Source organism: Heterodontus francisci, chromosome 1 (genome assembly GCF_036365525.1).
Source record: "Heterodontus francisci isolate sHetFra1 chromosome 1, sHetFra1.hap1, whole genome shotgun sequence".
Lineage (NCBI taxonomy): Eukaryota > Metazoa > Chordata > Chondrichthyes > Heterodontiformes > Heterodontidae > Heterodontus > Heterodontus francisci.
Genome location: NC_090371.1, coordinates 112,994,520 through 113,017,433, shown reverse-complemented (window position 1 = coordinate 113,017,433; position 22,914 = coordinate 112,994,520). Strand labels below are relative to the sequence as shown.

Here is a 22,914-nt window from a genome sequence, read left to right as displayed (position 1 = left end):
GGGGAGGCCATCGGCAGTTAGCACTGATTGAGATTCAACTGATTATGAAATTTGTGTAAAATTGACGTCAATTCTTAAAATTAGGACTTGATTTAACAAGCATTAAATTGCCTTATGTTAAGGGATTGCTGTCTTTTTGTTTACAAATGATGATTAGCTGTGGTCTGAAATGCGGAGACACCAAATTCTGCGAGAAGAGTTGCGTCAAAGAAGAAAACAACTTGAAGCATTAATGGCTGAGCACCAGCGGCAAAAAACATTGACTGAAAGCAACTCCATTATTGCTGCATCTGTCCAAAGTGAAGGGACAGAAACACAGGACACACAGCAGCTCAGCAAAACTGAAAGGTTAGATCAGGATATATAAGCAAGTTAGCTGGATTAAGTTTTGAAATATTTGCACTTGACCCAGAATTGGCAGCTTCGTTGGAACTTAACTGTTGCTGATTCTAAAGAACTGCTTAGATATTCTCAGCCAAGTGGCATACAGTGCATATAGCACAAAACAATTTACTGATAACAAGCCTTCAAAAGTGTTGCACACTTTTTTTAATCATACAGTTAAATTCAGCAGGGTTTTTTGGAATAATTTAATGGAATGGTTTGCTTTTACAGGCTAATTGTATTGAGTATCAATGGCTAAAGTCATTTTCTCCCCACTTTTTTAAAATTATAGTTTTTGCTCATCGAGGTGTCAGTGATGATAAATAGACTATTTTCCATTTTGACATGTACTCTCCACACCAGGCACTCTGTTAAGTAAAGCTTGGCGAGGACACTTAATTGGGTTCTTTTGCATGCTAACAAGTTATAGTCTATGCCTGCTAATTCAAAGAAATAACTCCCATTTATATATTGCCTTTCACATCCGCAGGATATCCCAAAGTATTTCACACCAGTTTTTTTTTTCAGTCACCGTATAGGCTAATGCAATAGCCATCTTCACACAGCAAGATCCCACAAGCAACAGTCAGATAAATGTTCAGCTAATTTCTGGTGTTGGGTGAAGGATAAATGTTGGCCCGAACACAAGAAGAATTTCCCTGATTTTCTTTGAACGTTGTCACTTCAACAGGCAGACATCTCATCCAAAAGAAGTGTTAGCCTAGATTATGTACTTGAGACCTGGAGTGAACCCATTTACCTTCTCACTTAAGGATGAGCGTGCCACCACTGAACCAGTTCTTTTTGCACTGATCAAAATTGCCAATAATTTGAACTAAACAATGCAAATAATGCATTAATACATTAACATTTTAATTATCAGAAAATTTGATTTGGGACAAATAGAATTCAATTCCGACTTCAAAGCATAACTCTAATGATGATCACTTCATGATCTCCTGAAATGAAATTATCTATTCATTCAATTGTTGAATGATCTGTGCTCTGAACGTTGTTCTACCAGAAACTGGGTTACGGCCAAAAAATCCAATTTTATTTTGGGAAAAGACTTTTTATCTTCGTTTCGTGATGGATTCAAAGCTAGATCCCAGTGATGAAAGAGTGAGGTTATTATGCACTGTTAGTGGCTTACTAAGTCATAGGAAAATCGTTTCAGGAAATTTTAGCATTTATACCTTTGAACAAAATAAATAGAGGTAAATTGTGTTGCGAAAAGTGCAGAGGGACAGACTTTCTTTTGGACCAATGTTTGTTTTTTGGTTAAGAGGCCCTTATTTTATAAATGTGGGAGAGTATCCAGTGGGGTTGCAAGAGTAATTTAAATTCATGACACGATTCTTGACCCCATTAATATTTCACAGGACTATGGCTACTTGGGGTGGTTCTACCCAAGGTGCATTAGATGATGATGATGATGACGATGATGACGAAGATGAAGAGGAAGAGAATAATGGCGTTGATGATGATGAGGAAGAGAATGACGACCAATCTGATGGGCTTGCCCAATCAGAAGTTGAGACAAGCTCTCATGAAACATATACAGTGTATCCCAATAAAAGCAAAAGCCAAGAAACACACAATTCAAGACAGAGCAAGAACAGGTTGGTTACAGTTGAGTACTGTGCAAAAAATATATATATTAATGAACAGCTTCTTAAAAATCACGTCAGCAAGGTTACGATTCCTCAATTCCTATCTTCACGGGCTTACAAGAACATATGTTCCTATAACCTGATGAATCTGACAAAAGTACTTCTTAGTCCCGACAGACCCGCTTTTTAGTCATTCAAATTGTAAATGCAACATTGCTTCAATAAAGTGAATGTTGCAGATTTATGCTATTGGTGTAGAGGCATAAATTGTTCCAGTTTGTATTAAGGCCATTTTTTATGCAGTGTGACAACCAAACATGACCATATTATTGAACTTAATTTCTGCTGCAGGGAATTTTAAATTATCATGGATTTTTTAATGCCCTCTGTCGTCGGAGATCCCATGGGTATGTTCTTGTCTTTTCTTCTGTGGTATGTGCTTAAACCAGAATAATACACTATGGTCTAATCTGAAGAAATTCATTGAGAGTGAATTTAAGGTGGTAATTCAGACTTGGGAACTTCTAAAGTTTGTTAACTGCTTCAGTTTTATCTTTTTAATTATTGTTACAGCTGCTTTAATGCCTTGTACCCTTCCGCCACCTATTCTGTATTGCATGCAATAGGGTCCAAATTATTGACCCATGTGTAAAAAGGCAAAAATTGTGGCTTCAACCTGAATTCTGAACCTCTGCATTCTAATTCTATTTGAAGTATGAATTTCTTCTGTTGTGGTTCTTTTAATGCATTCTAACATAGCTTCTGTTCCTTAATTTATTGGTGCAATGCCAAGGTAGGGAGGTTGTTAAAAGCCAGGTTATAGGATTAACATGTTTGCTTTTGAGCAATATTTGAGGCAATCTATATTAAAGAATTCTGTATGAGGCTTCCCTTCAGAGTAGGGTGACAAGTTAATGGTGCAAGTGCATTTCTCATAATGTTCTTCACAGATGTATATGGATCTGGCTCTTTCTGCTCTGCTGCTGTTTATGGCTGTGCTCATTTCTGTGAGTGCAGTAGTAGTGCTATGACAGAGTAACCAGGCTTTGTTTCTTTCTCTTGTGGGAGACTAGGCATGTGTTCCTTTTAAGCCAGGTGTAGAATTGTTACTTTTTGTGGAATCTGACTTGAACCAGAAAATTCAGAAGGGAGAATTGTTTTAGTGATATGCAATTAGATTTTTTGTGGAATTAATGGATGGAATAACCAACTAACAGCAAAAACAAAGCTAATTAGTCAAAGGAGAAAAAATTGAATTTTCCAGTATTTTGAATAAAGTACTATGAATTTCCCTTTTAACGTGAATGAAAATCATTGTTAAATTTGGACCTAGAAACAATATTACTTTTTTTTATCATGAACTTTCCAATAAATCTTTCCAATCATGAAGTCATGCCAGATTTTCAACTGCTATTTTGGTTGCCTGATATTTTCATTTCCCACAATTGGAGCTGGATTTTATAAGCTCACCGCGACTCATTTAAATGGTCATGGCGGATCACCGATGACGTGGAGGGGGCGGGCGGTCCATCCCCTGCAATGGTGTCAGCTGTCATTGCGCAGGCGCCAACGCCACTTTTAAAGGGCTTTGAGCCTTTCCATTTCGTTTAAATATTTAAAGATATAGTTAAGTAAAATTAATTCAACAAAATGAAATAAATGTTTCCAGCCCCTCTCTCACCCCTCCAACCCACCCCCTCAATAACCATACGATTCATCCCTTGCCCTCTTTTTTTTTTTTTCTCTCCCCCCCCCCCCCACAAAAAATAGTTAGCTTGTGCACCTGACCTCCTTCACCCTGCCCCCCCCCCCCCACAGTTCAGAAACTATGCCCTTTACCCCTTCCCACCATCCCCTATACCAGTCAAAGGAGTTTGACCGTGCTGCCCCCAACCCCCAATACACTGAGATACTTACCCGGAGATAGATGCCCGGATGGGTATCTGAAGGCATGGGACTGCACCAGTATGGTACTGGAGCAAACAGCGGGTGCAGTTAAGTACTTAATTCATTGATTATAATAAATTAACATTCAAATTTGGCTCCAGTCGCCAAGCGGCGGGGGGGCCGCCATGAGGCCACGCTGCCACTGGCAATATCAGGCCGGACCTTCCTGGCGGGCCTCTGCTGGAGGCCTCTGGGGGGAGGGGCGTCTGTAAAATCCAACCCTTCTATTTTGACATGTTTATTTGGTTTCTCCATGTCCCTATTTTTAAGCCCCTGTTGTCATTTGTTTTCTTGTACCTTATGACAAAAATTTGAGTTTTAGTTGCTTATAAATTGACTTCAATTGACTTGTAACCTGATGTATCAAGATTGGCACAGCTGTGTAATACTATTGTCTAGGTCAAAATTTAATTTTTAAAAACAGGACTGCACATACGGTAGGAACTGTTTTCAAAAGCCTAACTGTTCAGTGTAATAAGCATTAGCTAACAGTCTCTCCAAATAACAGATGTAGTCTGAGGGTGTTGTGCTGTCTTTCTGGAAGCCAAAACATCATTAAACTTTCTATCTAATTCTTTGTTTTTAGATGCAGGAATAAACTTGGGGAATGGCAGTTATCTCAAACTTTTATTTTTTTTTTATGGGTATTACGTAGAATAAATGCACTGCTTGACACCAAATTTTTAGTGCAGTGTGTTGGACGGTGGGTTGAGCACTGAAAGACTTGGGAATAAGTTTTTACTGTTTTCCATAGTTTTAATATTTTTATAAATGTTGTGGAGTTGGGATTCAAAAGCATAGTGGCTAAATTTTTAGGTGATACAAAGCTCATGAAGGTGGTAGACTCTAAAGCTGAACAGGATAAGCTCCCGGAGGAATGAATATACTTGGGAATTGGACTGACAGGTGGCAGGTTAAATTTGAGGTGAAGAAATTCCAAGTGCTTCACATAGGGACAGAAAAAATCTAGAAGAGGCTTTTACTTCAATGGAAAGTAACATGTGCATGGAAAATGAGAGAGATCTGGGGTCCTCATGAACCATAAATTGAAGCTGTGGCAGTGCGTGAAGAAAATCAAATTTCAGGATGTATTAAAACATCAATATTGAGCCAGAATAGTGAGGTGATCCTACCTCTTTATCGATCATTGCTGCAAATGTATTTAAAATATTGTGTACAGTTCTAGTTGCCACAGTAAAGAAAGGATATTGCAGCTATTGACAAGATTATTTAGTGCAGATTGGGTTGGATTATGAGGAGCAATTAATTAAATTCTCACTGGCTAAGAGAGGATTGAGAAGTGATGTTTTTAGGATTCTAAAGGGACTAGATAATATACACCATGACAAACGGTTTGTTCAGAACAGTAGAACCACAGGATGCAGCCTTGAGGGGGGGGTAAATTCAAAACTAATCTGCAACTCAGAAGTTAGGAGTTCAAATGCCATCCTGGCAAATTATTACATTTAAATAAATAAATCTAGTAATTGTGGGCTAGTACCAGAAAGCTGATCACAGAGCTGCTGGATTATTGCAACAACTTAATTGATTCACCAAACTTTGTTCAATGATTATCCAAGAAGGGACACAGACTCTTTTCCCTCGTCAGGCCTGCACTTGACTCCAATCCCACAAGATTTGGTTGATTCTTATTGCCTTCTGAAGTAGTCTAACAAGGCAGTGAGAAATATAGGACAGAGTTATTAGCAACGAGCCAAGCATCCAATCAGGACAAGATTTGTGTCATCCCAACCCAGTCGACCCTTCACTAACATCTGACCAAATTGCAAGAACTGCCATAGGAACTGGGGTTAGACCAGTTAGTTCCTTTAGCCTGTTCTGCCATTCAACGAGATTATGGTTGATCTGCGATCTAACTTCATTGTCTTTGTTCGATTTCCCTTAATATCTTTGGTTAACAAAAATGTAAAAATCTCAGATTAAAAATTTACAATTGATCCAGCATCAATTGCTGTTTGTGGAAGAGAGTCTCAAAATGTTGCCATCCTTTGTGTATAGAAGTGTTTTCCTAATTTCGCCCCTGAAAGCTCTGGCTCTAATTTTCAGATTATGCCCCCATGTCCAAGACTCCCGGAGCAGCAGAAATAGTTGCTATCTACCCTATCTGTTCCCCTTAATATTCTGAAACTTCAATCAAATCACTCCTTAACCTTTTAAATTCCAGGGAATACAACTCTAGTTTTTGTAATCTCTCCTTGTAATATAACCCTTAGAAACCAGGTATCATTCTGGTAAATCTATGTTACGTTCCTTCTAAGGCCAATATATCCTTCCTAAGTTGGAGTGCCCAGAACTGCTCACAGTACTCCAAGTGTGGTCTAAACAAAGTTTTGTATAGCTGAAGCATGACTTCTTGTATTCTAGTCCTCTTGATATAAAAACAAGCATTCTGTTACACTTTTTGATTAATTTCTGCACCTGCTCATGACGTTTTATTGATCTGTGTTCCTTGACTACCAAGTTTCTTTGGACCTGCACTGTTGCTAGCTTTTCACCATTTAGATCGTACCCGGTTTTGCCATTTGTAGGTTCAAAGTTGATGACCTCATTTACCTACATTGAAATTCATTTGCCACAGTTTTGCCCATTCACTTAATCTATCAATATCTCTTTGTAATTTTCTGCTTCTGTCTACACTGCTTACAATGTCACCTATCTTTGTGTCATCAGTAAATTTGGATGTGTGGCTTTCTATTCCACCATTTAAGTTGTTAATACATATGGTGGGTTGTTAAGGCCCTAACACAGTTCCTTGCAGGACTCCACGAGTCAAATCCTGCCAATTAGAATACCTGTCCATTATCTGTACTCTGTCTCCTGCTATTCAGCCAATTTCCTAATCAGGTCAACAGTTTACCTTCAATTCCATGAACTTAAATTTCAGCTAACAGTCTCTTTTGAGGGACTTTATCAAAGGCCTTCTGGGAGTTCGTATAAATAATATCCATGGACATTTTCCTGCCCACTACTTTAGTCACCTCTTCAAAAAATTCAATCAGGTTCGTTAGGCATGACCTACCTTTTAGAAATCCATGCTGGCTGTCTCTGATCAGCTGAAAATTGTCAAGGTGTTCAGTCACCCTATCCTTAATTATAGATTCCAGCAATTCCCTGACACAGGCATTAGGAAAGCTGGTCTATAATTCCCTGTTTTTCCTCTCTCACCTTTCTTCATCATAGAATTGGTTACAGCACAGAAGGAGGCCAATTGGTATGTCGTGTCTGTGCCGGCTGTCTCCCAGAACAACTCATCTAGTCCCACTCCCCTGCTTTTTCTCTGTAACCCTGCAGATCTTTCCTCTTTAGATAATTATCCAGTTCTCTTTTGAAGGCCTCCATTGAATTTGCTTCCACCACATACACGGGCAGTGCATTCAAGATCCGAACTACTCGCTGCATAATAAATGTTTTTCCCCATGTCGCTGTTGCTTCTTTTGCCAATCACCTTAAATCGGTGTCCTCTGGTTCTGGATCCTTCGGCCAATGGGAACAGTTGGTCCCCATCTACTCTGTCCAAATTTTGAACACCTCTATCAAATTTCCTCTCTCCTTTCTCTTCAGGAAGAACAGACCCAGCTTCTCCAACCTCTCCATGCCACTGAGATTCCTCATCCCGGGAACCATTCTCCAGCATAGCTGGCAGACCATTCGGCATTGGGTGGCAAGGGATCCTGCTTGACCTTGTCTTCACCAACTTGCCTGTAGGCCTATCTAATCATAATAGGATTGATAAGAGTGACCATCACCAGTCCTTGTGAAGATGAAATCCTCCATTGTATTGTGGCACCAGAACTAGCTTGCCTCTTAACCAAGCTATTCCAACACATCTGTGCCCTTGAGAACTCAGCTAGATCAATCAGTGTGCCCTTGCTTCCATCAATTACTCTTCAACATGGAGGAGGACTAATTCGTCAGTCTGGCAGGCAGGTGGGAGTGATGCAGCAAGTGGTCCTCTTCAGGAAATTTGCTTTGCCTTGTTTGACCTAAATCCATTATTTTATGGGGAATGGAGTAAATGTTTTCCTGCTTCTGGGATATGACATAGCCAGTGACAGCAATGGAAGAGTCTCAGATTTTGGCTTATCGACAGGACTCTGTCTCTATCAAAATACTCCTTGGTTCATGTGTGGGACATCTGTGGAAAATAAGGAAATGGCAGACATGTTGAATAATTACCTTGCGTTAGCACTTAGAGTAGAGGAAGAAATCAGCATGCCAGACATTCCAAGAAAATTGATAACTTTGAATCAGGGACAGGAACTCGCCAAAATTAAATTAAGCAAAGTAATAATAATGCTGAAAATAGTGGCACTCGAGTGACAAATCCCCAGGACCAAATGGTTTCCATACCAGAGATTTAAAGGAAGTAGGTGAGAACATTCCAGATGCCCTACATAAAATCTTCAGATGTTGTCTTGATTTGGGAACTGTTCCTTCAGTTTGGAAAATGTCAATCTGCTAGTCGGGACCAAATTAATAGCCACTTGCACAAAAATGTTTTAATTAAGGAAAGCTGGCATAGATTTGTTGAGGGCAAGTTGTGTTTAACTAAATTGCTTGAGCCTTTTTGATGAGGTAACAGAGAGTTGATGAGGGTAATGCGGTTGTTGTGATGTACATGGACTTCCAAAAGGCTTTTGATAAAGTGCCACATTACAGGCTTCTCAGCAAGGTTAGAGCCCATGGAATAAATGGGACAGTGGTAGCATGGATACAAAATAGGCTGAGTGACAGGAAATGGAGAGTAGTTGTGAACAGCTGTTTTTCAGACTGGAGGAAGGTTTAAATAGTGGGGTTCTCCAGGGGTTTGTGTCGGGAGCCCTGCTTTTCTTGATGAATCTTAATGACCTCGACTTGGGCGTACAGGGCACAATTTCAAAATTTGTGGATGACACCAAACTTGGTGAACTGTGAAGAGGATAGTGATAAATTTCAAGAGGACATACACAGGCTGGTGGAATGTGTGGACACGTGGCAGATGAAATTTAATGTAGAGAAGTGAGAAGCGATTCATTTTGGTAGGAAGAACAAGGGGATGCAATGTAAGTCATCCCGACAATGTGAAAAACTATCCAGTTATCTCAGAACAACAAAAAGCAGGACTAATCTAATCTGACCATTTACCATGCTAAGTAAGACATACTCTGATAGATCTAGTTGCCCAAAATTAGGCATCTGTGTAGCATTGTAGGTCCAACGGTAGCAGAATTGTATATTATCACGATATATAATTTAACGGGCTATCATATTTCTCACTCCTCCATCAATTTCAAACCAGGATATCCCTGTTTTAGGTAGCTATTAAGGCTTGCTTAGTGCCAGTCATAGTTTAGAATGAGGCACCAACTGAGTCAAGTCTTAATACAGGGCTACCTGCATGTTAAACACCAAAAGTGGCAGGCTATGGACAGGGCTCAACAGTCCTACAAAAAGTGGATCAGAGCAAAGTTCCAGCCCTACAAGAATGGTAGTGAATGAGTGGGTGACTGACAGGAGGAGGGAACCCTGAGTGTCCCTAATATTAACCATGGTAGAGCTGAGCATGTGTGTGCAAAGGACAATGCTGAAGTCTCCAGTCAAAAGTGCCAAGTGAACAATTCTTCATTGCATTCTGCTGAGGTCCCCACCATTATAAATGTTAGGTCCAACCAATTTGATTTCATTCATGTGATGTTAAAAGGCAGATGAGCGTACTCTCTAGTGTTAAAGACATGAACATCAGAGTTAGCTTTTCAGAGAGATTCTATTGCAACTATGAGACTGATAATTGCCCAGAAAGCAGGACCAATCCAAATCTGTCGAATTAACACCCAATCAGCTTTCTCCTAATCATCAGCAAAGTAATGGAAGGAGTCGTGAAGAATAATGCCAAGTGACATTTTTTCATCAATAATGTGCTACTTGAATTAGTTCCTTTGGCATGTTTCCGGCAGTTCCTGCAGCCATACTGGTGCCAAACGTCGTGTCCTGCACTCCTTTGGACCCCACCAGAAAGGCCGAGAGGGGGGTTTTGACGACTGGGCAACTCTCAACCTCCATAAATTTGCCCAGGCATGCGCCATGGAGAGGTCACTCCATAGTTGCCTCACAGCGACTGAAACAACACGGAAGGCAGCAGTTACGGGTTATAAGTCCAGATAAATTGGCGTAGAAACTGGGCGCCACGGGTTGCCTTTGTCGGTGGGAGAGGTCATTGCACCTCACTGGACAGCTACCGCCCGCCTCAAACCGGGCAGCCCCCGGTCAATAAGGTTCTGTCCCGCCACAGTCTGCCTGCTTCAATGGGTGCTTGGAGCTCAGGGTCATTGCCCGAAAGGTGGACTGATACACCGCACCAAACAACATGAAAAAAGGAAAGAAGGTACCAGCCCTTCGCTTTGCAAGCTGGAACGTCAGAACTATGTGTCCTGGCCTGTCGGAAGACCTTACACAAATCAACGATTCTCGGAAGACCGCCATCATTAACAACGAGCTCAGTAGATTCAATGTGGACATTGCAGCACTTCAGGAGACTCGCCTCCCCGCGAGTGGCTCTCTAGCAGAGCAAGACTACACCTTCTTCTGGCAGGGCAGGGATCCTGAAGAACCAAGACAGCATGGAGTGGGCTTCGCCATCAGAAACTCCTTGCTCAGCATGATAGAGCCTCCCTCAAATGGCTCGGAACGCATACTGTCCATCCGACTGCTCACCACCTCTGGTCCAGTACACCTACTCAGCATCTATGCTCCAACACTCTGTTCCGCACCTGAAGCTAAAGACCAGTTCTATGAACAACTCCATAACATCATTAGCAGCATCCCCAACACCGAACACCTATTCCTGCTGGGGGACTTTAATGCCAGGGTTGGGGCCGACCATGACTCATGGCCCTCCTGCCTTGGGCGCTATGGCGTTGGAAGGATGAATGAGAACGGGCAGAGACTGCTTGAGTTGTGTACCTATCATAACCTCTGCATCACCAACTCGTTCTTTCACACTAAACCCTGTCACCAGGTTTCATGGAGGCACCCAAGATCACGTCGTTGGCACCAGCTAGACCTCATTGTCACAAGGCGAGCCGCCTTAAACAGTGTTCAAATCACACGCAGCTTCCACAGTGCGGACTGCGACACCGACCACTCCCTGGTGTGCAGCAAGGTTAGACTCAGACCAAAGAAGTTGCATCATTCCAAGCAGAAGGGCCACCCGCGCATCAACACGAGCAGAATTTCTCACCCACAGCTGTTACAAAAATTTCTAAATTCACTTGTAACAGCCCTTCAAAACACTCCCACAGGGGATGCTGAGACCAAGTGGGCCCACATCAGAGACGCCATCTATGAGTCAGCTTTGACCACCTACGGCAAAAGTGCGAAGAGAAATGCAGACTGGTTTCAATCTCATAATGAAGAGCTGGAACCTGTCATAGCCGCTAAGCGCATTGCACTTTTGAACTACAAGAAAGCCCCCAGCGATTTAACATCCGCAGCACTTAAAGCAGCCAGAAGTACTGCACAAAGAACAGCTAGGCGTTGCGCAAACGACTACTGGCAACACCTATGCAGTCATATTCAGCTGGCCTCAGACACCGGAAACATCAGAGGAATGTATGATGGCATGAAGAGAGCTCTTGGGCCAACCATCAAGAAGATCACCCCCCTCAAATCTAAATCGGGGGACATAATCACTGACCAACGCAAACAGATGGACCGCTGGGTTGAGCACTACCTAGAACTGTACTCCAGGGAGAATGCTGTCACTGAGACTGCCCTCAATGCAGCCCAGCCTCTACCAGTCATGGATGAGCTGGACATACAGCCAACCAAATCGGAACTCAGTGATGCCATTGATTCCCTAGCCAGCGGAAAAGCCCCTGGGAAGGACAGCATTACCCCTGAAATAATCAAGAGTGCCAAGCCTGCTATACTCTCAGCACTACATGAACTGCTATGCCTGTGCTGGGACGAGGGAGCAGTACCCCAGGACATGCGCGATGCCAACATCATCACCCTCTATAAAAACAAAGGTGACCGCGGTGACTGCAACAACTACCGTGGAATCTCCCTGCTCAGCATAGTGGGGAAAGTCTTCGCTCGAGTCGCTCTGAACAGGCTCCAGAAGCTGGCCGAGCACGTCTACCCTGAGGCACAGTGTGGCTTTCGTGCAGAGAGATCGACTATTGACATGCTGTTCTCCCTTCGTCAGATACAGGAGAAATGCCGTGAACAGCAGATGCCCCTCTACATTGCTTTCATTGATCTCACCAAAGCCTTTGACCTCGTCAGCAGACGTGGTCTCTTCAGACTACTAGAAAAGATCGGATGTCCACCAAAGCTACTAAGTATCATCACCTCATTCCATGACAATATGAAAGGCACAATTCAACATGGTGGCTCCTCATCAGAGCCCTTTCCAATCCTGAGTGGTGTGAAACAGGGCTGTGTTCTCGCACCCACACTTTTTGGGATTTTCTTCTCCCTGCTGCTTTCACATGCGTTCAAATCCTCTGAAGAAGGAATTTTCCTCCACACAAGATCAGGGGGCAGGTTGTTCAACCTTGCCCGTCTAAGAGCGAAGTCCAAAGTACGGAAAGTCCTCATCAGAGAACTCCTCTTTGCTGACGATGCTGCTTTAACATCTCACACTGAAGAATGCCTGCAGAGTCTCATCGACAGGTTTGCGTCTGCCTGCAATGAATTTGGCCTAACCATCAGCCTCAAGAAAACGAACATCATGGGGCAGGATGTCAGAAATGCTCCATCCATCAATATTGGCGACCACGCTCTGGAAGTGGTTCAAGAGTTCACCTACCTAGGCTCAACTATCACCAGTAACCTGTCTCTAGATGCAGAAATCAACAAGCGCATGGGTAAGGCTTCCACTGCTATGTTCAGACTGGCCAAGAGAGTGTGGGAAAATGGCGCACTGACACGGAACACAAAAGTCCGAGTGTATCAGGCCTGTGTCCTCAGTACCTTGCTCTACGGCAGCGAGGCCTGGACAACGTATGCCAGCCAAGAGCGACGTCTCAATTCATTCCATCTTCGCTGCCTTCGGAGAATACTTGGCATCAGGTGGCAGGACTATATCTCCAACACAGAAGTCCTTGAAGCGGCCAACATCCCCAGCTTATACACACTACTGAGTCAGCGGCGCTTGAGATGGCTTGGCCATGTGAGCCGCATGGAAGATGGCAGGATCCCCAAAGACACATTGTACAGCGAGCTCGCCACTGGTATCAGACCCACCGGCCGTCCATGTCTCCGTTATAAAGACGTCTGCAAACGCGACATGAAATCGTGTGACATTGATCACAAGTCGTGGGAGTCAGTTGCCAGCATTCGCCAGAGCTGGCGGGCAGCCATAAAGACAGGGCTAAATTGTGGCGAGTCGAAGAGACTTAGTAGTTGGCAGGAAAAAAGACAGAGGCGCAAGGGGAGAGCCAACTGTGCAACAGCCCCAACAAACAAATTTCTCTGCAGCACCTGTGGAAGAGCCTGTTACTCCAGAATTGGCCTTTATAGCCACTCCAGGCGCTGCTTCACAAACCACTGACCACCTCCAGGCGCGTATCCATTGTCTCTCGAGATAAGGAGGCCCAAAAGAAAAAAGAATTAGTTCACATTTCTCCAGAACAACCCACCTACAGAACTTGTTGCAGCCTTGATCCAGACGTGGATACCAAGAGCTAACTGCAAGAGGAGAGGTGAAAGTAACTGTCCTCGAAATACGGGCTGCATTTGAATGATGTTGGCACCAGAAAGCACTTCAGTGACTGGAATCATATTTGACAAACGAAAGGTAGTTGTGGTTATTTGGAGACCAATCATTACAGCTGCAGAAGTTCCTCACAGCTGTATTCTTGCCTCAAACATCTTCTGCTGCTTCATTTAATGACGCTTTCTCTATCATAAGGTCAAGAAAAGGTGACGTTTGCTGACAGTTCCACAGTGTTCAGCTCTCTTCACAATTCTTCCGATTATGAAGCAGCCCATATCATCTCGTACCAGCCTTAGCACAAACTGGGTAAGAACATAAGAAAGAGGAGCAGGAGTAGGCCATCTGGCACTTCGAGCTTGCTCTGCCTTTCATCTAGATCATGAATGATCTGCCTTAACTCCACCTTTCCATGCTATCCCCATCCCTTAGTACTCAAAAACCAACTGACCACTGTCTTGAATGTGCTCAACAGCTGAGCATCCACAGCTCTCTGGAATAGAGAATGCCAAAGATTCACAACCTTCTGAGTGAAGAAATTTCTCCTCATCTCAGTTGTAAATGGCTGACCCCCTATTCTGAGACTACGATCATGTACTCGAGATTGCACAGCCAGGGGAAACATTATCAACATCCTAGGGGCTACCATTGACCAGAAACTGAACTGGAGTAGTCATATAAATACCATGGCTACAAGAGCAGGTCAGAGGCTAGGAATCCTGCGGCGAGTAGCTCACCTCCTGACTCCCCAAAGCCTGTCCACCATCTGCAAGGCACAAGTTAGTGTGATGGAATACTCTCCACTTGCCTGGATGGGTGCAGCTCCAACAACACTCAAGAAGCTCGACACCATCCAGAACAAAGCAGCCCGCTTGATTGGCACACCATCCACAAACATTCACTCCCTCCACCACTGACACACAGTGGCAGCAGTGTGTACCATCTACAAGATGCATTGCAGCAACGCACCAAGGCTGCTTAGTCAGCACTTTCCAAACCCGTGACCTCTACCACCTCGAAGGACAAGAGCAGCAGATGCATGGGAACATCTCCACCTGTAAGTTCCCGTTCAAGTCACACACCATCCTGACTTGGAACTATATCGCCGTTCCTTCACTGTCGCTGGGTCAAAATCCTGGAACTCCCTTCCTAACAGCACTGTGGGTGTACCTACCTCACATGGACTGCAGCAGTTCAAGAAGGCAGCTCACCACCACCTTCTCAAGGGCAATTAGGCTTGGGCAATAAATGGTGGCATAGCCAATGACACCCACATCCCATGAATGAATAAAAAAAAACATTTTCTCAGCATCTACTTGTGAAGTCTTTTAAGAATGTTATATGTTTCAATTAGATCACCTCTAATTCTTCTAAACTCCAGGGAATAAAAGTCTAGTCTACACCTCTCCTCAAAGCAAAATCCCCTCATCCCAGGAGCCAGTTTGGTGAGCCTTTGTTGCACTCCCTCCTGGGCAAGTATGTCCTTCCTTAGGTAAGGAGACCAAACTGCCCACAGTACTCAAGGTGTAGCCTCACCAATTCCCTGTATAATTGTAGTAAGGCTTCTTTACTCTTATACTCCAATCCCTTTAAAAGCTAACATACCATTTGCTTGGACTATACCTTCCTAATTGCTTAACATCTAGGTTTGGACTGGTGAGGGGGAGGTAATATTTCTACCGACTTTAAGTGCCAGATAATGATGGTTTAAAAATGAAAAGGCCTGACTACTGCATCAAATCTTCAATAGCATCATTATTGTTAAGTTCTCCACCAGTAGTGTTTTGAGGGGTGGTGGGACAGGAAGCTCACCTTTGACCACAAGATTAACTGGACAGCCAAATACTAGGTGGCTACTAAAGCAGAGTACTGGATTAATATGGTAAGGAAAGGCTCATAACCATAATCCTCAATGCTTCTTTACCATCTGCAAGGTTCAACTTTGGAGTGTAACAAATACTCGCCATTCACCTGCATGAGTCCACCTGCAGCACACTTGAGGAAATTGGATGACTTCCAGGACAAAGCAGTCAACTTGATCAACTCCTTTTGAACTCAATATCCACCCCTCCAAACTGGTGTACTGTGGCTGCGGTATTTACTGTCTATATGATGCACTGCAGCAAATCTCCAAAGTTACTTTGACAGCGCCTCCAGCTCTGTAAGCCTCTACCAGGAAGAATATGCGCAGCGATGTCGAGCGAATACCATTATCTGCAAATTCTTCTAGAAGTCACACACCATCCTGATTTGTACATATATCGTTGTTCCTTTATCATCACTGTGTCAATATCGTGAAATTCCGTGCCCAATACCATTGTTGGGATAGAAGTTATAGCAGTTCATCAACATATGCTTACAACTCTTCCTGATAATCTGCTCCCCAGTCCTTTCAAATGCTACAGCTGACACCCCAAGTTAAATTTCTAAATTCCACATTTGGTGTATAGCAAATTTTCTTACCATTACACAGCTGTCTGTTAGCACACAAAATGGTGTTGCATTGATTAGTGTTTATAAATACCTTGTACTTCAGTCAATTTATGCTTATGTGTAACATCTGATTTTAACTGTTTACTGTTTTGACGGTTGACCCGATTTTCCAATTACTACTAAGCTGCATATTACATAATATACTTTTCCCCTCTATCGCTTGTGTAGGTGGAAGGATAAGCGAACATGTTCCATGGATGGGAATTATCGTCCGTTCACAAAAAACAAACAACAGAATGTTGGTATGCGTCGACAGGAGAATCTGCGCTGGGCAGCTGATCTTTCCTACGTGGAAGAGAGAGAACACTGGCAAGAACAAGTAAACCAACTGACAAGGCAATTAGAATTCAGTACAAATATGTGCCAGACCCTGATGCAGGACCAGCAGGTAGGAAGTATTTCTGGAAGAACATGCACATCCATGCCTCTTCTCTGTTCTCTCAGCCACCGCCCAAAAAGAGCTACGTAGCTTTTGACAGCAACTGCTTTGCTGTTGGTTGATTGATTTAGACTGCGTCATTTGAGCCCTTTGCATCTTGTCATTGTGAGATGTGTGCAGATTGGAAATACTTCAAACAGCTATTCAAAGCTGAGGTCTCATTGGGCAAAAATGTGATGCATCTTTTTGGTGTTAATAGTTCAGAATTGGAAAGAAGAATTTAGTTTGTTGAAATATGCTGACAAAACTTTAAGTATAATGTATGGCAACCATTGGCAGACTGTAATGGACTTCTGGAGGTTATGCAGAATAAATAGATGGGTGCAAGATATGATTTGTGGGGAAGCGTGAAGTATTTTTTGGGAGGAACCACAAAAAATGTGTGTATGCATTCAATAGAAAAACGTTGAAGGTTGTGGATATACAATGAGGGGTTGAAAAATATAATTTCTTCCAAGTTTGAGCACAGGTAGAAAAAGTAGTAAAGCGCATTGAACTTTATAAAGAGGGTCATAGTGTATAAGAACAAAAAGATTGTGATAACTTTCAATAAGGCAATAGTTAGGCCACAGATGGAGTTAGGTGTGCTGTTTGGTGTGGCCCATCATAGAAAGGACTGAGCTTTACGTGCAAGCCTACCACGATGAGACAATAAAATTATGTGGAGATTTTTAAGAGGTTTTTAAAGAAAGGATTTTGATCAGGTTGATCTAGTTGGAGTCAGCAACTTGGAGTCTTCAATTTAAATAATCACTGAGAAGAGAGAAGTTTGGAGAAATTTCTTCAAGCAGATGGTTGTTGAAGCATGGAATGCTTGGCCACAGGGAACAGTTGAGACAGAGAAAAATGCATCTTTTAAGGGAAGATTGGAATTAATATTTGACAATGAGATTCATTTTAAGTTGATCCAAGTATTGGAAGAGTGCTTTACTCTCAACTGTGATTCTAAAGGATTTTGTTGACAAGACTACCAAATTAATAGAAGATACATATCAGCTTGCATTTAGAGGTGGGGCAGGGGGCGAGTTAAGCTTTGGATGCTAGTCTCTTTCAAAAGATCATTTTGGGGGTTTGTTTTTCAGCTAATGTGTTAATGTTCCAGTTAGACCAAAAAATTGCAACACTTGCATGTTTGTAGTTTAATACAAACTTGCATTTGAGTGTTGATGGATGATGATGAATTTTAATCCTCTGCTTACTCTGCTGTTTAGTTGGGAAAATCAGTGCTCTGTTCCTAAATATATGCACTCTGGAAAGACTTAAATTGCTTTGGAATGATCTAGCTTTGATGTAAAGCTTATGAACTTTATTTAGAATAAGTCATGTTGCAGATTTTTTTTGTTGGTTTGTACCAACAGCTTATAGTTCATGTCAAATCAATTCCTGTTCTGATTTGTTATCAGAAGCACTGTGAGACTACCAAGGGCCAATGCAAGTTTTAACCTAATTAATAAAAATGCATTTTGTAGGCAAACAGGCAAAAATGTTTTTTTTTCTTGCTCTCTTATCTGTTGTTTTCTTGGCTACCATACTGCTTTTGGCCTGAAAATGTAGATTGTGTGCATTTTTACATTAGTTTGTTTTGTTTTTCCTAATGGAACTTGAGTTGCATCATAAATGTGCTCAGATTGTAGAAACTTGTTTTTGTTTAAGAAATATACTTTGCTGAAGTTTGTTAATGTGCTATTTTGTGTGGCTATAAATAAACTTTTTATTTCTACACAGGCACTTTCATACCTTCTGCAGACATTCCTTACTGGCCCTTACAGCGTAATGCCCAGCAATGTTGGATCACCACAGGTGCATATCGTTATGCACCAATTAAATCAATGTTACACACAGTTAGCTTGGCAACAGAACCATGTGCAAAGGTGTGTTGATGTTCAAAATTTATGTTATTTGAAAGTACTACATTTTGAAGCTGGAGCTTACAGGAAAAAATAGTGGCAATTTGTCTTAGACATGGCAAAATAAATTTTGTAAAATAAATATAAGTTGTGCTGGTCTATAGACTTCTATGAATGGTTTTCCAGATTGAGGAGCTGGGTGCTGCATTAGCAATCCAGAGGATGAGATTTATGGTAATTTGTGTGCTAGCATGTGAGCTTCTGGTTTGTTATAAAAAATAAAGTTCACTGCCTTTTAGGGAACGACACCCACCTGATCTGGCCTGCAAGTGACTCCAGTCTCTCACTACATGGTTAACCTTAATTGCCTCTGAAATGGTCTAGCCAATCACTCCGTTGCAAACAATTATTAGAGTTAAAAAAAAGGACCAGGCGCCACCATCACAACAACAACTTGTATTTATATAGCTCCTTTAGCGTAATACGACATCCAAGGCTCTTGATAGGACTAAATGCATACTTTGGTCTGTTTTCACAAAGGAGGACACCAATATCATACCAGAAATGTTAGGGAACACAGGGTTTAGTGAGAGAGAGGAACTGAAGGAAATCAGTATTAGTATAGACATGGTGTTGGTGAAATTGATGGGATTGAAGGCCGATAAATCCCCAGGGCCTGATGGTCTGCATCCCAGAGTACTTAAGGAAGTGGCCCTAGAAGTAGTGGATGCATTGGTGGTCATCTTCCAAGATTCTATAGACTCTGGAACAGTTCGTACAGATTGGAGGGTAGCTAATCTAACTATTTAAAAAGGGAGGTAGAGAGAAAGCAGGGAATTATAGACCAGTCAGCCTGGCGTTGGTAGTGAGGAAAATTCTAGAGTCCATTATCAAAGATTTTATAGCAGAGCACTTGGAGAACAGTAATAGAATCGGACAGAGTCAGCTTGGATTTATGAAAGGGAAATCATGCTTGACAAATCTACTAGAATTCTTTGAGGATGTAACTAATAGAGTTGATGAGAGGTAGCCAGTGGATGTGGTTTATTTGGACTTTCAGAAGGCTTTTGCCAAAGTCCCACATAAGAGATTAGCATGTAAAATCAAAGCGCATGGGATTGGGGGTAGTGTATTGCGATGGATAGAAAATTGGTTGGCAGACAGGAAACAAAGAGTAGGGATAAATGGGTCTTTTTCCGAATGGCAGGCAGTGACTAGTGGGGCACTGCAGGGTTTGGTGCTAGGAACCCAGCTATTCACAATATATATTAATGATTTAGATGAGAGAACTAAATGTAATAACTCCAAATTTGCAGATGACACAAAACTGGGTGTGAGGGTGAGTTGTGAGGAGGATGCAGAGACGCATCAGGGTGATTTGGACAAGTTGAGTGAGTGGGCAAATGCATGACAGATGCAGTATAATGTGGATAAATGTGAGGTTATCCACTTTAGTAGCAAAAACAGGAAGGCAGATTATTATTTAAACGGCTATAAACTGAGAGAGGGGAATATGCAGCGAGACCTGGGTGTTATCGTACACCAGTCGCTGAAGGTAAGCATGCAGGTGCAACAGGCAGTAAAAAAGGCAAATGTTATGTTGGCCTTCATAGCAAGAGGATTCGAGTACAGGAGCAGGGATGTCTTGCTGCAATTATACAGGGTCTTGGTGAGGCCACACCTGGAATATTGTGTGCAGTTTTGGTCTCCTTATCTGAGGAAGGATGTTCTTGCTATGGAGGGAGTGCAGTGAAGGTTTACCAGACTGATTCCTGGGATGGTGGACTGATGGATGAGGAGAGATTGAGTCGGTTAGGATTATATTCACTGGAGTTCAGAAGAGTGAGGGGGGATCTCCTATAAAATTCTAACAGGACTCGACAGGGTAGATGCAGGAAGGATGTTCCCGATGGTGGGGGAGTCCAGAACCAGGGGTCTAAAGATACGGGGTAAACCTTTCTGGACTGAGATGAGGTGAAATGTCTTCACCCAGAGAGTGGTGAACCTGTGGAATTCGATATCACAGAAAGCAGTTGAGGCCAAAACATTGTGTGTTTTCAAGAAGGAGTTAGATATAGCTCTTGGGTTTAAAGGGATCAAAGGTTATGGGGTGAAAGCGGGAATAGGTTACTGAGTTGGATGATCAGTCATGATCATAATGAATGGCGGAGCAGGTTCGAAGGGCCGAATGGCTTACTCCTGCTCCTATTTTCTATGTTTCTATTGTAAAACAAAATATGACATCGAACCATGTTAGGAGATATTAGGTCAGCTGACCAAAAGCTTGATCAAAGAGGTAGGTTTTAAGGATTGTCTTAAAGGAGGAAAACAAGTTGGAGAAGTGTATGAAAGGTATTCCAGAGCTCAGGGCCTAAGCAACTCACAACATTTAAGAAGTATTTAGATGTGCACTTGAAATGCCATAACATGCAAGGCTACGGGCCAAGTGCTGGAAAATGGGATTAGAATAGATAGGTGCTTGATGGCTGGTACAGGCACGATGGGCCGAAGGGTCTGTTTCTGTGCTGTAAAACTCTATGACTTTATTAAGATCACCTGTCATTCTTCTAAACTTCCATGGATACAGACCCAACCTGTCCAATCTTTCCTCATAAGATACCACTCCCCCCGCACCCCCATCCCAGCTATCAGTCGAGTGAACCTTCAGTCTCCCTTTCCTCAAATCCTTGAACATGCTGTTGTTTCACAAATCTGTGCCCACCTTTCCTTGAATTCCATGTTTGAATTCCTCCCATCAGGTTTCCATCACTGCACAGTAACAAAATGACTCTTCACAAAGTCACAAATGACATCCTATGTGATTGTGACAAAGGTAAACTATTTGTCTTCGTCCTTCTCAGCGTGTCTGCAGCTTTTTCCGTGGTTGACCACACCATCATCTTCCAACACCTCTCCACCATTATCCAGCTGGGCGGGACTTGCCTGCTTTAAATCTTATCAAGTCTCTGGTTAAGACTGAATAAATAGCTCTGACCCCCAAGGCTCTGTCCTTGACTTGCTCCCTCCTATTTCTCATCTACATGATGCATCTAGGCGACATAATCTGAAAACGTAGCATAATTTTCCTCATGTACGCTGATGACATCCAACTCTACCACACCGCTACTTTTCTCGACCCGTCCACTGTCTCCAAGCTTTTTTAGGCTTCTTATCCTGTATCTGACATTCCGTGCTTGGTGATCAGAAATTTCCTCCAACTAAATACTGGGAAGACTGAAGCCATTGTCTTCGGTCTCGCCACAAGTTTCGTTCCCCAGCCACTGACTCCATCCTCTCCTTGGCAACTGTCTGAGGCTGAACCAGACTGTTTGCAAGCTTGGTGTCATATTTGACCCAGAAATGGGCTTCTGATCACATACCCATGCCATCCCTTAAAACCACCCATTTTCAACTCAGTGACATTGCTCGACTTCACTTCTGCCTCAACTCATGTGATAATGAAGCAGTCCTCGAGGCCTTTGTTACCTCTAGGCTTGACAGTTCCGATGCACTCCTGGCTGGCCTCCCACATTCTACCCTCATACTATAAATAGGAGCAGGGGTAAGCCATTTGGCCCTTCAAGCCTGCTCCGCCATTGAACAAGATCATGGCTGATCTACCTCAACTCCACTCTCCTGCACTATCCCCATATCCCTTTATTCCCTTAGTACCCAAAGACCTCTGCCTTGAACATACTGAATGACTGAGCATCCACAGCTCTCTCGGGTAGAGAATTCCAAACATTTATAACCCTTTAGGTGAAGAAATGTCTTCTTATCTCAGTCCTAAACGGCCAGCCCCTTATTCTGAGACTGATGTTGTGTTCTGGATTCCGCAGCCAGGGAAAACATTTTCTCAGCATCTGCCCTATCAAGCTTCTTAAGAATTGTATATGTTTCAATTAGATCACCTTTGATTCTTCTAAACTTGCGAAAAGGCCTAGTCTACTCAATCTCTTCCTCATAGGACAAGCCCTGCACCCCAGGAGCCAGTTTTTTGAACCTTCATTACACTGCCTCTAGTTTAAGTATGACCTTCCTAAAGTAAGGAGACCAAAACTGCATACTGTACTCCAGGTGTTAGTTCACCAATGCCCTGTTTAATTGTAGCAAGAACCCGGGGCGGCACAGTGGCGCAGTGGTTAGCACCGCAGCCTCACAGCTCCAGGGACCCGGGTTCGATTCCGGGTACTGCCTGTGCGGAGTTTGCATGTTCTCCCTGTGTCTGCGTGGGTTTTCTCCGGGTGCTCCGGTTTCCTCCCACAAGCCAAAAGACTTGCAGGTTGATAGGTAAATTGGCCATTATAAATTGTCACTAGTATAGGTAGGTGGTAGGGAAATATAGGGACAGGTGGGGATGTTTGGTAGAAATAGGGGATTAGTGTAGGATTAGTATAAATGGGTGGTTGATGTTCGGCACAGACTCGGTGGGCCGAAGGGCCTGTTTCAGTGCTGTATCTCTAATCTAATCTT

General features: G+C 42.7%; 1 protein-coding gene across 10 annotated transcripts in view; it reads left to right on the top strand.

The window, feature by feature from the left end:
- pcm1 (pericentriolar material 1) overlaps positions 1 to 22,914 on the top strand; it is a 294,201-nt gene that overhangs the window by 178,434 nt on the left and 92,853 nt on the right. For all 10 annotated transcript variants that reach the window (XM_068034505.1, XM_068034495.1, XM_068034557.1 and 7 more), the window contains 4 exons: positions 158 to 348; positions 1,767 to 2,006; positions 16,324 to 16,543; positions 18,320 to 18,465. In XM_068034505.1, coding sequence (XP_067890606.1) covers positions 158 to 348; positions 1,767 to 2,006; positions 16,324 to 16,543; positions 18,320 to 18,465 — 797 coding nt within the window. The remainder of the gene's footprint in view (positions 1 to 157; positions 349 to 1,766; positions 2,007 to 16,323; positions 16,544 to 18,319; positions 18,466 to 22,914) is intronic.